The following is a 14879-nucleotide window of genomic DNA, read 5'->3' on the forward strand; positions in this document are numbered from 1 at the left end:
GTGAATACGGTGAATGCATGTGCAGTGTTGACGGCGAGCGGCGCCGTCAACACTACACGGTTGCCATCACAACGGACGGCGTACTGAAAAGGTCATGCCCCGTTGTGACGACAAGCGCAACATCTTTTCAATCAGCTAATGACTCCTCTCCTGGGAAGCATGACGCTGTGCTCCAAGGAGACTATGCGATCGAGTCTAACTGAATGACACTCCCGCGGGAGCGATACCCGGAAGTGCCTGTTATTCTGAGGAGAATAAAGGTACTTTAATGGTTTAAAAAAAATTTAACATCAGACTTTAGATATATTCAGTGTGCCGGTCTTAATTAGATAAATTCTCTATTGAGGGTGAACCTCCGCTTTAATGAAGATAGGGAATGATATGCACTGAGGAATGTAAATAGTGCCTGGGGAGTCCCTCCAATCCAATGCTGAAATTATCCTTGGGAATGGTTTATTTAGGATTGTTGGTGTCGTGTACATCTCTGTTGACTGCATATTCTCTATTTTATCCCCTCAGCTTACCCCCAGATGGGCCACTACATGTAAGTTGGATGAACGAAGGAGTAGCAGGTATGTCCAACTGATTATGACTAGTGCCGTCCTGGGAGCAAAACCAAACGTGGTGTCCATACCTGTGTCCTTCAAAAGAGGCTACATCTTCATCCAGACTGACAAGAGCGTGTACAACCCCAAAGAAAACGGTATCTATCTATCTATCTATCTATCTATCTATCTATCTATCTATCTATCTATCTATCTATCTATCTATCTATCTAAATTGCATCTAACTCCATCATAAAGAAATGTTATGATAGTGGATCTGTGTCACAATATGGCCACATCCCATATATCATACCCAGGATCACAAATTGTTGTAGTAAGGGACTTTCCAGGGCATATACGTATATAGGGCTAGGTCCACATAGAGTTAGGTCGGCGTATCAGTAGATACGCCGACCTAACTCGGAATCTGCGCCAACCTAAGTGTATTCTCAAACAGAGATACACTTAAACCTATCTAAGATACGACGGCTTGCGCCGTCCTATCTTAGGGTGCAATATTTAGGCTGACCGTTTAGGTGGCGCTTCCATTGCGGTCGGCGTAGAATATGTAAATTACTAGATACGCCTATTCACGAACGTACGCCCGGCCGACGCAGTACAGATACGCCGTTTACGTAACGCATTATCAGGCCTAAAGATATTCCATCAAATAGCTGGAAGAGTAATGTTAAGTATGGCCGCCGTTCCCGCGTTGAAATTCGAAAATTTTAAGTCGTCCGTGAATAGGGATTTACGTCATTTACGTCCACGTTGAAACCAATAGGCCCGTGCGGCGTATGTTGCCGCAATGCACACTGGGATATGTAGGTGGACGGCGCATGCGCCGTTCCAAAAAAACGTCAATCACGTCAGGTCAAACAAAATTAAACACGCCCCTCAGCCTATTTTGAATTAGGCGCCCTTACGCCCGCCCGCTTTAGGCTACGCCGCTGTAACTTAGCAGGCAAGTACTATGTGAATCATGTACTTGCCTCGCTAACTTACGGCGGCGTAGTGTAAAGACGATACACTACGCCGCCGCAAAGTTAGGGCGGGCTTTGTGGATCTAGCCCATAGTCTGGCACGATTAAACAAACACAATTATAAAATATACAAAGTTTATTGTACAAATATTAAAAACATACATGGGTACCATGCCATACAATAATGGGTTAACCTAAATAGTCCATATCATAACGCAATATAAAGACTTGTACCACAATATAGCTTGACGCGTTTCGTATGATCATTTTTCTTCATCAGGAGAATATGTGGATGAGATCTAAGAGAAAATGATGACATATGATTTTAAAACCTTATACAACAAAACTTCCATTTTAATCACTACAGCCCTCAGGTATATCAGTCCTCATACCTTTTGTGGTTAAACCCTAAATCATCATTCCCCAGCAGAGGAACACCGGAGAGCAGCACAGAGCTATAGAGAATCCGGTTCAGCACAAGGGATGCCAATGCTGGACCAGTCAGACTTTCTTTGCTATCTGTGCCTTCCTGTCCCAGTGACCCCTGTTCCCCTCATTTCTTGTCCTGGTGTCACAGAACCAGTAAGAGAGGGGAGATCTTCTAAATGGAGAACATAAATGAAAACATGATGGAGCTTCTAACCCGTCCCAACTCTATCCCAAACTTAAAGATTAAGGGGCAGATCCACAAAGCACTTACGCCGGCGTATCTCGAGATGCGCGGCGTAAGTGTAAATATGCGCCGTCGTATCTATGCGCCGTATCCCCAAAACAAGATATGCCTGAAAAATAGGTTTTTCCGACCGACGTAATTTTTCTACACCGGCGCATCGTGGGCGCAAATACTCTGAGGATACGGCACTTGCCTCTCTAAGTTGAGCCGGCGTAACGTAAATGAGATGCGCTACGCCGGTCTATATATGCGCCGATGTACGTGGATCTACCCCTAAACCTAGAAACAGGAATCCAGCTTCTTTGTAAAAAGTGAAGACACAATATGAGTAAACTACAAGGAGGTGGATGACATCTCCTGAAATCATCTCTATTATTTATATTTGACAGGATTGTATTATTCCCAGAAGACAACTATCACTGAATTTTTGGAAGCCCAACGCTAAATTTTCAACAGTAGCGTCGCTGCAGCTGCTATGCTTGCCACTCCCCTCCTCCTGCCAAATCACAGAAGCCTTTGTATTATACGAAAACATTAAAAAAATACAAAGGCTTCTGTGAATGGGCAGCAGAGGGGAGGGTTGGCCATTGCAGCTGCCGCAACTCTACTGTTGAATATGCAATGCTTAGAAGAATCAGCTTTGGTCTCCTGGAAATACAGCAAAAAAGCTGCTCTGTGTGCTTCTTTCCTCTCAAATGCCAGAGTTGTCTCTCTTTGGCAGAACAATAAACCTGTCAAATGTAAATAATATAGTTGTTCAGGAGATGTCATGCAACGAGTTACTTAAAGCGGGGGTTCACCCTATCGACGGGAAAAAAACATTTTTTTTTTCTTTTACCTTAAAATCCGGCATTGTAGCGCGAGCTACAGTATGCCTGTCCCGTTTTTTTTAGCCCCATACTCACCTTGTAGTCGTCCATCGAAGATACCGGGGAATGGGCGTGCCTATGGAGACGGAGGATGATTGACGGCCGGCTCTGGCGCGTCACGCTTCTCCGGAAATAGCCGAAATAGGCTTGGTCTTCACGACGCGTGCGCATAGCCTGTGCGCAGGCGCCGTGAAGAGCCGAGACCTACTTCGGCTGTCTTCGGAGAGAGTGACGTGCCAGGGCCGGCCGTCAATCATCCTCCCTCTCCATAGGCACGCCCATTCCCCGCGGGAGCCGAAATCTACGATGGACGACTACAAGGTGAGTACGGGGTTAAAAAAATCGGGACAGGCATACTGTAGCTCGCGCTACAATGCCTGTCTCGATGGTAAAATGTGTCGGGGGGGGGTGAACTACCGCTTTAACTCATAATGTGCCTGTATTTTTTTACAAAGTGGCTGGATTTTTGGAATTCAGCTTTAAGCTAAGGTGTGCACTCACCTACTCTCCAGTGATGCAACATTCATGAGCTCCCTTGCTGGTGTCATTATATTTTCCTTGGCCTACAAATCCCCAAATCCCTTTGATTGGCCTGACAAATATAATGTCAGTAATGCTGGACACTAGAGGGATAATATGCTATGCACATAGGGCAGAGAATAGCTGTTTGTTGCAATGGTAGTCCATATTGCTACATTTCATATGTTTGACCATTCATACCCGTTTCTTTAAATTCTCTGCAGTTCACTTCAGAGTGTTCACACTGGACCACATGATGAGACCCACAGAAGAATCCATCATCAGCTCAGTGATTGTGAGTAATCCTTTTATCTACAGTATTAAAATAGGGCCCTGTCCTCTTACTGTATGCAGGATTTCTAAAATGTATACTTATTTGGAGATTTCACTAAAGATGTATCCATCCGGGGGCTCTATTGTGCTACTAGAAACTTAAGTTCCTGAAGATTGAGTGCCAAATCACAACACCCCCCACACCACAGCAATTCTTTATTGATGGTTCCAATTTCCACCAAACATTCAAGAGAAGGTGATGATCAAAGATAGGCTAACCAAACATGTTAAATAGCATTGATGGAGGAGCCTGCTATTGTATTCTGACAGCCACTGCTCCTGCAGCTGTCAGAATACCCAAACAATGGCCCAGATTCAAGAGGCTATTGCGCCCGCGCAACCATAGGTTGCGCGGCGCAATAGCTGTTTTGCTCCCGCGTAGCGAATGCCCCTGATTCAGGAACATCGCTACGCGGACTGCAGCCTAGGATATGACAGGCATAAGCCTCCTTATGCCTTCATATCTCAGGCTGCATTCTTGCGTTGTCCGCTAGGGGGCGCGGCCATTGTGATCGGCCTATAGTATGCAAATTGCATACTACCACCGATTCACAAAAGTTGCGCGGGCCCTGCGCACGCAAGGTACGGAGTTTCCGTACAGCGACTTTAGCGCAAGGTTGCTCCTGCTAATAGCAGGGGCAGCCAATGCTAAAGTATAGCCGCCCTTCCCGCTCGTGAAATTTAAATTTCACGTCGTTTACGTAAGTGATTCGTGAATGGCGCTGGACGCCATTCACGTTCACTTAGAAGCAAATGACGTCATTGCGACGTCATTTGCCGCAATGCACGTCGGGAAAGTTTCCCGACGGAGCATGCGCTGTTCGCTCGGTGCGGGAGCGTGCCTAATTTAAATGATTCCCGCCCCCGGCGGGATCATTTACATTAGGCGCCCTTACGCCGCGCTAATTAGCATAGCGCCCGCGCAATTTACGGAGCTACTGCTCCGTGAATCGCGGGCAAATCAAAATATTTGCGTGGGCGCAGAGCAAAAATTGTTGCCCTTTAAATATTGCGCGGATCTACCTGAATCTGGCCCAATGACTGTTTCTGATTGGCTTCCGTCAATGTTTGCCTGAGAATTTTTCACCTAACTTTTTAGATTGAAATCTGTTGAGCTGGTTCCCAACTGGACCATCCACAGCAAGAAATGTGAGCTTTGTGGCCCAGATTCACAAAGGAGATACTCCATCGTATCTCTCAGAGTATCTATGCGACTGATTCATAGAATCAGTTACGCATAGATAGCCCTTAGATCCGACAGGTGTAATTGTTTTACACTGTCGGATCTTAGGATGCAATACCGCGGCCGCCGCTGGGGGGAGTTTGCGTCGTAAACCAGCGTCGGATATGCAAATTAGGAGTTACGACGATCCACGACAGTTTTTCGCGTTCGCTACGTCGCTGCTAGTCTAGTTTCCCGTCGCAAAGTTAGTCGTCGTTTTGGGTGCCCTAACTTTACACAGCACACTTATGTGCTATATAAATTTTTGCCTGTCGTTCCCGCATCGAAATTTAAAAATTCATGTCGTTTGCGTAAGACGTCCGGAAATACGGAAATACGCTACGCACGTCGCCGTTCGAAAAAATGACGTCACGTCGCGCAAAGCACAGTGGTTAATTCAAAAGGGAGCATGCGCAGTAGGTCCGGCGCAGGAGCGCGCCTAATTTAAATGGCACACGCCCCTTTGAATTACGTGGACTTACGCCGGAGGCAGCCGGCGTAGTTTTCATCGCAAGTGCTTTGTGAATCAGGCACTTGCGATGAAAACTTGCGGCGGTGTAACGTATCTACGATACGTTACGCCGCCGCACTTCTACCTGAATCTGGCCCTGTATGTCCAGCAATACTTTTCCCTTGGCCCATTTGGACAAAGTGAAAGAGTCTTACTTATCCAAACTACACCCACCCCATTCCACTTAAACTGGCCATAGACAGTTTAAATCATATATGGGCAAGTTGAATGTACCCAAGTCAATCGATGAACTGGGGGTACAACCAGCCTGCTGGATTTTATAGGCCATTATCGCTAGCAGCTGTTATGGCTGCTAATAAAAATCACTGTGATCTCCTGGTCAGGATGGCTTCCCCCTGCCTCCCCACCTGGAGAACTGTCAGTGTTGATGGAGGAATCAAGCAAATTCCTTGCCTGCAACCTGTGGTTGCAGGGAATATATTTACTTCCTCTATAGCTGGCCTTATATTCACCTTTTTCCATTTCCTCGTGTAGGCAGGTGCAGTCTACTTTCCCCACTGAAGGTGGTGCTCTTCTGCAGAGGCACTGCAGTTGGAGAGAAATTCAAGAGGAACACATTTCCTCTATGGTTTCCAGGGTCACTGGGAAAGCATCCAATTGGATGCTTGCTGTCCCATGTGACTCTGGCAGCCATCTTGGGTCAGGCAAAGCCTATAAAAGACCCCAGCTCCCAGGTTTGGTGTGCGAAAAATGTGAGTTGTTAGAGTAGGGACAGTTACCCCATCTGGTAGGGACAGAACCCAGGTTTCAGGAAAGAAATTCACTCCATCTATGGCCAGCTTTATATTCACCTTCACTTTCTCATGTAGGTAGGTGCACTCTACTTTCTCCACTGCAGTGGCGCTCTTCTGCAGCGGCACTGCAGTTGGAGAGGAAGTCAGGAGGAACACAGTTCCTCTATGGTTTCCTGGGTCACTGGGGAAGCATCCAATTGGATGCTGCCACCCTATGTGACTCTAGCAGCCATCCTGGGGCAGGCAGAGCCTATTTAGGTACCTGGCTCCCAAATTTGGCCTGCATTTGCGAGTTGGTAGAGTAGGAACAGGTACCCCATCTGGCAGGAACAGAAGTAGCGGCAGGGAAAAGTTCCTGACAAGGAGGGAAAGCATTGGGTTCACATCCTCTCTGGACATCTGCCTGCTTGGGTTCTAGACAGCCAGTCTGCATTATGCCCCTCTCCACAAGCGCTGTCAGTTCAGCTGAAACCTGCTCTCTACACACTGCAGGAACTGTGAGTGTCCCCAGCTCGGCTGCCTTCCCACCAGGTGATTTGTGAACTGTCTTTGCATTGCTTCAATTCGAGTTCTTTCATCGCACTGGGACTGAGCGTGTTATTGCTGCTGCACCACCCTGCACCTCACCTACACTTGCCCCTCAGTTGCTCTGTCAAAGCTCTCATAAAATACCCATTGTTTTGGGGTAATAAGTAGCATGTAACCAGCTCTTTAGCACATGATAGAAGAATGAAGTGCCATACTGGAGGTTTTTGGGGCAGGATTGTGCATTTTTGGCCCCATAGACTGTCATTATAGACACATAGGGCCAGATTCACGTAGATGGGCGTACTTTTGGGCGGGAGTAACGTATTTGATTTACGTTACGCCGCCGCAAGTTTTTCAGGCAAGTGCTTTATTCACAAAGCACTTGCCTGTAAAGTTGCGGCGGTGTAGCGTAAGACACCCGACGGAATTCAAATTCGGCGGGTAGGGGGTGTGTTTCATTTAAATGAAGCGCGTCCCCGCACCGAACGAACTTCGCATGCGCCGTCCCTAAAAAATCCCGGCGTGCATTGCTCTAAATGACGTCGCAAGGACGTCATTGGTTTTGACGTGGACGTAAATGGCGTCCAGCCCCAGTCACGGACAAATTACGCAAACGACGTAACATTTAAACATTTTGACGCGGGAACGACGGCCATACTTAAAGCGGATGTGCCATGGGAACAAAGTATTAAAAGTCAGCAGCTACAAATACTGCAGCTGCTGACTTTTAATAATAGGACACTTACCTGTCCTGGAGTCCAGCGCCGATCGCAGCAGAGCACGAGCGATCGCTCGTCACTCTGCTGCTCCCCCCGCCATCCACGCTGAGGGAACCAGGAAGTGAAGCGCTGCGGCTTCACTGCCCGGTTCCCTACGGCGCATGCGCGAGTCGCGCTGCGCCCGCCGATTGGCTCACACGCTGTGTGCTGGGAGCCGAGTGTTCCCAGCACACAACGGGCGACAGACGGGATGTGACGGAATGCCCGTCTTTCGCCCGTATCGTGTGGCCGGAAGTGGGTGCAAATACCTGTCTTTAGACAGGTGTCTGCACCCCCCTCCCCCCTGAAAGGTGTCAAAAGTGACACCGGAGGGGGGGAGGGTTCCGATCAGCGGGACTCCACTTTAGGGTGGAGGACCGCTTTAACATAGGATACGCCACCTAGGGGGCAGCTTTATCTTTACGCCGGCATAGCTCTTACGGAAACAGCGTATCTTTACTGCGGCGGTCAAGCGTACGTTCGTGAATTGGCGTATCTACTAATTTGCATATTTTACGCCGAACTCAATGTAAGCGCCACCTAGCGGCCAGCAGAAATATTGCACCCTAAGATACGACGGCGCAGGCCGTCCTATCTTAGGTAGGTTTAAGTGTATCTCAGTTTGAGCATACACTTAAACATGCGACGGGCTTAGATTGCGAGTTACGTCGGTGTATCTACTGATACGCCAACGTAACTCTTTGTGAATCTGGCCCATAGCGTGTGTTTTTAATGCTCATAACCAGTGATGTTATTCGGGGAAAGAAATTACCATTCTGCTTCAAAAGTAGTTGTCCATCCCTGGTGGTATAGCCTTCTCTACTACTGTCAAGTCCTAATCACTGTCATTTAGGGAGGCATAGGTTGATCTAGGTCAGGGGTCTCCAAACTTTTCAAACAAAGGGCCAGTATACAGTTCTTTAGACTTTGGGAGGGCCGGATTGAGGCCAGCAGGGGTAGAAACTGTCCCGAGCCCAGCATCAGTGAGAATAAATATGGCCTCAGGGTTGGTGGTCAGTAGGAGGAGTAGTGCCCCATCATTGGTATCAGTGGAAAACATAGTGCCCCATTGCTTGTGTCAGTGGGAGGAATAGTTCCCCAAGGGCCAGATAAAGGCTATCAAAGGGCCACATCTGGCCCTCGGGCCGCAGTTTGGAGACCCCTGATCTAGGTCAAGGAAGGGAGACAAAAAAGACTAAAGACTAAGGGCCAGATTCACATACATTTGCGGCCGTGTAACGTAACCCGTTTACGTTACACCGCCGCAAGTTTCCAGTTTTAGTGCCCGATCCACAAAGCACTTACCTGGAAACTTGCGGCGGTGTATCGTAAATACGTCCGGTGCAAGGCGGGCCAATTCATATGGGCGTGTGCCATTTAAATTAGGCGCGCTCCCGCGCCGGACCTGCTGCGCATGCTCCGTTTCGGAATTCCCGCCGTGCTTTGCGCGCAGTGACGTCATTTTTTCGAACGGCGACGCGCGTAGCGTAATACCGTATTCCCGGACGGCTTACGCAAACGACGTTAATTTTTAAACTTCGACGCGGGAACGACGGTCATACTTTTTACAGCAATACGATTGCTGTGTAATGTTAAGGCACCAAAAACGACGACTAACTTTGCGACGGGAAACTAGACTAGCGGCGACTTAGCGAACGCGAAAATCCGTAGTGGATCGCCGTAACTCCTAATTTGCATACCCGACGCTGGTTTACGACGCAAACTCCCCCCAGCGGCGGCCGCGGTACTGCATCCTAAGATCCGACAGTGTAAAACAATTACACATGTCGGATCTTCTGGCTATCTATGCGTAACTGATTCTATGAATCAGTCGCATAGATACTCTGAGAGATACGACGGAGTATCTGAGATACGACGGAGTATCTGAGATACTCCGTCGTATCTCGGCTGTGAATCTGGCCCTAAGTATTTTATTTTAAAGTTCACTTACTCTTTAATTAAATCTCTAGCTGAAAAAGTTTAACTCTGGGATAAACAAATATTGTCTAAATAGAAGAGTAATGTGACTTCTTCCTTGAATCTTGGTATGCTTTGTGTGTTTTTTTCCAGATCTGTGCAGTAACCCATTATGAGACTTCCTGTAATAAAGACCACTCAATGCTGCTCTCTCTCCTTGTGCAGGGTGACCAGTCTTGTCTCCGCCCCCCTGTAGTTTGCTGTAGTGGGTGGAGTCTGCTGGGTCCCTCCCCCAGCTCAGCCCTCTGCCAAGGCTCAGTGGTGTTAGTGCTACCTTTACAAACCGATATCTGGCTTTTTAAAACAATATATCAGCTCTTTCCCAGCCCATCTGCAGGGAAACATTGGTGGGCGGAGCTTCTAGTCCTCTGCTGCTGGTCACATTTAAAAAACAGCCTTTGAAATACAAAAGAAAAAAACAAACTTTGTCAGGATGTTTGAACGATTTTTTAAATCAGCTATATCGATCACTTAATTGATTGATGTTTAACAGTGCCTCCAACACAAAAATAGTTTACTAAAAATAATTCAACTCATTTTTTTATTCCTAAGGCACGTTGCCCTATGCAGATATTCTTTAACCACTTCCCGACCGCCGCATATATATGTACGTCCACAGAATGGCACGTACAGGCAAATGGGCGTACAGGTACGTCCTTGCCTTCTAGCGGGTGGGGGGTCCGATCGGGACCCCCCCCCGCTACATGCGGCGGTCGGATTCCCGCGGGGAGCGATCCGGGATGACGGCGCGGCTATTCGTTTATAGCCGCTCCGTCGCGACCGCTCCCTGGAGCTGATGAACGGGGAGAGCCGTATGTAAACATGGCTTCCCCGTGCTTCGATCGTGTCATCCCCTTTATAGGGGAGACACAATCGATGACGTCAGACCTACAGCCACACCCCCCTACAGTTGTAAACACACACTAGGTGAACACTAACTCCTACAGCGCCACCTGTGGTTAACTCCCAAACTGCAACTGTCATTTTCACAATAAACAATGCAATTTAAATGCATTTGTTGATGTGAAAATGACAATTGTCCCAAAAATGTGTCAAAATTGTCCGAAGTGTCCGCCATAATGTCGCAGCCACGAAAAAAATCGCTGATCGCTGCCATTAGTAGTAAAAAAAAAAAAATTAATAAAAATGCAATAAAAATATCCCCTATTTTGTAAACGCTATAAATTTTGCGCAAACCAATCGAATAACGCTTATTGCGATTTTTTTTACCAAAAATAGGTAGAAGAATACGTATCGGCCTAAACTGAGGGAAAAAAAAATGTATATATGTTTTTGGGGGATATTTATTACAGCAAAAAGTAAAAAATATTGCATTTTTTTCAAAATTGTTGCTCGATTTTTGTTTATAGCGCAAAAAATTTAAACCGCAGGGGTGATCAAATACCACCAAAAGAAAGCTCTATTTGTGGGGAAAAAAGGACGTCAATTTTGTTTGGGAGCCACGTCGCACGACCGCGTAATTGTCTGTTAAAGCGACGCAGTGCCGAATTGCAAAACCTGGCCTGGGCATTTAGCTGCCTAAAGGTCCGGGGCTTAAGTGGTTAAGCACAATACAATTGGGTGAAAGTACAGACTGCAAAACTATAAAAATAAATTAAGCCACTTAACCACTTGCCGACCAGCCGCCATCATTATATCATTATACTGTGGCAGGTCGGCTCGTTCCCGCAAATTGCCGTAGCTGTACGTCGGCCCCTTTAACAGCTATAGCAAGCGTGCGTCTGCCAGATACACGGCGATGAGAGCTGATGTGCGTGGCCGGCAGCCATCCGCAATCGCTCCACAGAGAGGCAGAATGGGGATCTGTCACTGTAAACAAACAGATCCCCGTTCTGTCAGGGGAGTACAGAGTGATCGTCTGTTCCTAGTAATTAGGACCTTGGGTTGTCCTCATATCTAGTACCACCAAGTACCCGGCCACCTCGTGGTAGAAGAGAAAAGGGAGAAATTAATGGATCTCTAACAATTTCACTATGGTAGCTACCTAACCCCTGACAGGGAATTTGGTGAGGAGCCCCCTGACTCAACCCCAGGGTGCTCCATAAAGATATCTGTGCCTGGAATTCAGCTTGAAATAAGCCTCTTAACAGGTTTCAGCATTAGACTGGCTTCTACCTTATGAATTCATATCTGCATTTTCTTTTTACAGAACGCGGAAGGTTTGCAAGTGAGTAAGATCCAGAAGTTCTCCAAGTCCTCAGTTGTGACTGAAAAACTTGTGATTCCGGATATTTCAAAGTAAGTTCTATATGTTCTCTGCAATATTCCTGCAATGTTAGTTGTACTAAACTGTAAGTTGTAGTAAACCGCAGGTGGTTAAAAAAACAAACAACAAAAAAAAAAAAACAACAACATTTCCCTGGAAGGCAATGTCATAATGTGCTAGTATGCATCGCACACTAGCACATTATGAGAAACTTACCTTAGAACGAAGCCCTCAAGCATTGCAAGGTCACCGCTGAGAGGGCTGACATTTTCCCCCGGTCTGTCTTCCGGGTTCACGGCCTCCGGCTACATGAGTGGCTGGGGCGCGATGATGTCACTAACGTTTCCGGCACAGGTTCTGGAGGTCCAGTTATGTAAGTCGGACCTGCAGAGCGCATGCGCTGGTGATGTCATTGGCTGCCTGCGCTCTGAATATTTCCTGAACAGTGCACGTTTATAAGATATTCACAGTACCTACAGGTTAGCCTTATTATAAGCTTACCTGTAGTTGCAAGTAGACATGTGCAATTTGTTTAGTTCCGAATTCGTTTAACAAATTTTGACAAATTCATTCAGAAATTTCCGAATTTCCGAATATTTTAATTTCCGAATTTTCAAATTCCGAATTTTAGAATTTTCCAATTCTGAATTTTCAAATTTCCAAATTTTCAAATTTCCAAATTTTAGAATTTCCAAATTTCGGAAATTCGGAATTTCGGAAATTTTGACATTTTTAAATTCATGATTTTGGAAATTCAAAATTTCTGAAATTTTTACATTTTTATTTTGGAAATTAATTTTTTTTAAAAATTGTAAATTTGGAAATTCAAAAATTTGAATATCGGAAATTGGAAAATTGGAAATTAGAAAATTAGAAAATACGCAAATTCAGAATTCGAAAATCAGAAAGTTCAGAATTAAAAAAATGCGAAAATTGAAAATTTGAAAATTCTGAATTTTTTAATTCAGAATTCGGAAATTTTAGAATTTCCGAATTCCGAATTTTAGAATTTCCGAATTCCGAATTTTAGAATTTCCCATTTCCGAATTTTAGAATTTTCAAATATCCGAATTTTCGAATTTCTGAATTTCCGAAATCCGAATTTTACAAATTTCCAAATTTTCGAATTTTCTGAATTTCGGAATTTCGGAAATTCAGAATTTCAGAAATTTGGAAATTTAAAAATTCGAGATTTTGGAAATTCTGAAATGTTTATTTCGGAAATAATTATTTTTTTGAAAATTTTAAATTTGGAAATTAAAAAATTGGAAAATCGGAAATTAGAAAATTAGAAATTAGAAAATTCCCAATTCCCAATTCAGAATTTTAGAATTTCCCAATTCCGAATTTCCGAATTTTCAAATTTCCGAATTTTCAAATTCCCGAATTCTGAATTTTCAGATTTCCAAATTCGGTATTGTTGACATTCCTGAATTTCCCAAAAAAAGCAAACATACAAAAAATTAATAAAATGAAAATGAACAAATTTTCAGCAGTGCACATGTCTAGCTGCAAGTGGTGTAACGGAATATACTAGCACTTTACCATTGCTGATTTGCAGTTCTAGGACCCTGGGTTTGAATGATCCCATCCCCCAAACCGATATTACAGTTTTTGTATAGGGCTGACGTCCCATGGGCCCTTATGTCTCCTAATAATATATATATAGAATAAAAGCCTCTTGCGATCTGGTTTATAGTGGACTGGGAGAGGGAGGGGCAGGACCAATTATGTGTGTTCCCACCAAATGTCCTGATAAAAGAACATTCTGATAGGAGAAGAGAGCAGAGTGAGCAGAAGGATAACCTCATCAGTTGTTGCTGATCACGGAAAGGGAGGGGGAGGAGTAACACCACTGTATCCCATCTACAGTCTTAAAGTGTAGCATAGAAATAGGCTGTCCTCCTTTGGATGATCTGCATTTATCTCAATACTGAATGGACAGAAATATAAATCCTTCGGCAGGTAAAACAGCTTCCCTTACATGTATTGTAACAATGTGTTGAGTAGACATGTACACCGCTGAAAAATTTGTGCGTTTTCGTTTTAATACATTTTTTGGTTGTTCTTTAACCACTTGCCGCCCGCCCTATTACAAAATGACGGCGGCAAAGTGGTTTCAATAACCTGACCAGACGTCACATGACGTCTTCAGGATATTGAGCCACTGCGCGCCCCCGGGGGCACGCATCGTGGCGATCGTTGTTGCGGGGTGTCAGTCTGACACCCTGCAACACCGATCTAGGTAAAGAGTCTCTGACGGAGACGGTAAAGACCACGTGATCAGCTGTGTCCAATCACGGCTGATCACTATGTAAACAGGAAAAGCCGGTAATCGGCTTTTCCTCACTCGCGTTTGTAAGACGCGAGTAGAGGAGAGACGATCAGCTGCTCCTCTTACAGGGGGGGGGGTTTGTGCTGATCGATTATCAGCGCAGTCCCCCCGAGGATGCCCACACTGGACCACCAGAGATGCCACTAGACCACCAGGGATGCCCACCACAGGTATGACACCCTAGACCAACAGGGATGACAATCAGAAATTAATAATGGATGCCAATCAGTGCCCACAATGGATGCCAATCAGTGCCCACAATGGGCATCACTGATTGGCAGGCATTATTGTTTGGCACTGATTGGCATCTATTAGTACAACACATTACAGTACATTAGTGCGACCTATCAGTGCCCATCTATGCCCATCCGTGCCACCTATCAGTGCCCATACATGCCCATCTGTGCCACCTATCAGTGCCCATCCGTGCCACCTATCAGTGCCCATCCATGTTGCCTATCAGTGCCCATCCATGCCGCCTATCAGTGCCCATCCATGCCGCCTATCCGTGCCCATCCGTTTTGCCTAATCCGTGCCCATCCGTGACGCCTATCAGTGCCGCATATTAGTGCCCATCATCAGTGCCCATCAATGCCACCTTATCAGTGCCACCTCATCAGTGCTGCCTTATCAGTGCCCATCAG

General features: G+C 45.8%; 1 protein-coding gene across 1 annotated transcript in view; it reads left to right on the forward strand.

Moving 5' to 3' along the window:
- Positions 1-14879, forward strand: part of LOC120913235 (complement C4-B-like) — a 198284-nt gene that overhangs the window by 17309 nt on the left and 166096 nt on the right. The window contains exons 3-5 of the mRNA XM_040323048.1: positions 520-703; positions 3814-3884; positions 11844-11932. Of these exons, the coding sequence (XP_040178982.1) occupies positions 520-703; positions 3814-3884; positions 11844-11932 (344 nt within the window). The remainder of the gene's footprint in view (positions 1-519; positions 704-3813; positions 3885-11843; positions 11933-14879) is intronic.

The sequence above is a fragment of the Rana temporaria genome, chromosome 9 (genome assembly GCF_905171775.1).
Source record: "Rana temporaria chromosome 9, aRanTem1.1, whole genome shotgun sequence".
Classification (NCBI taxonomy): domain Eukaryota; kingdom Metazoa; phylum Chordata; class Amphibia; order Anura; family Ranidae; genus Rana; species Rana temporaria.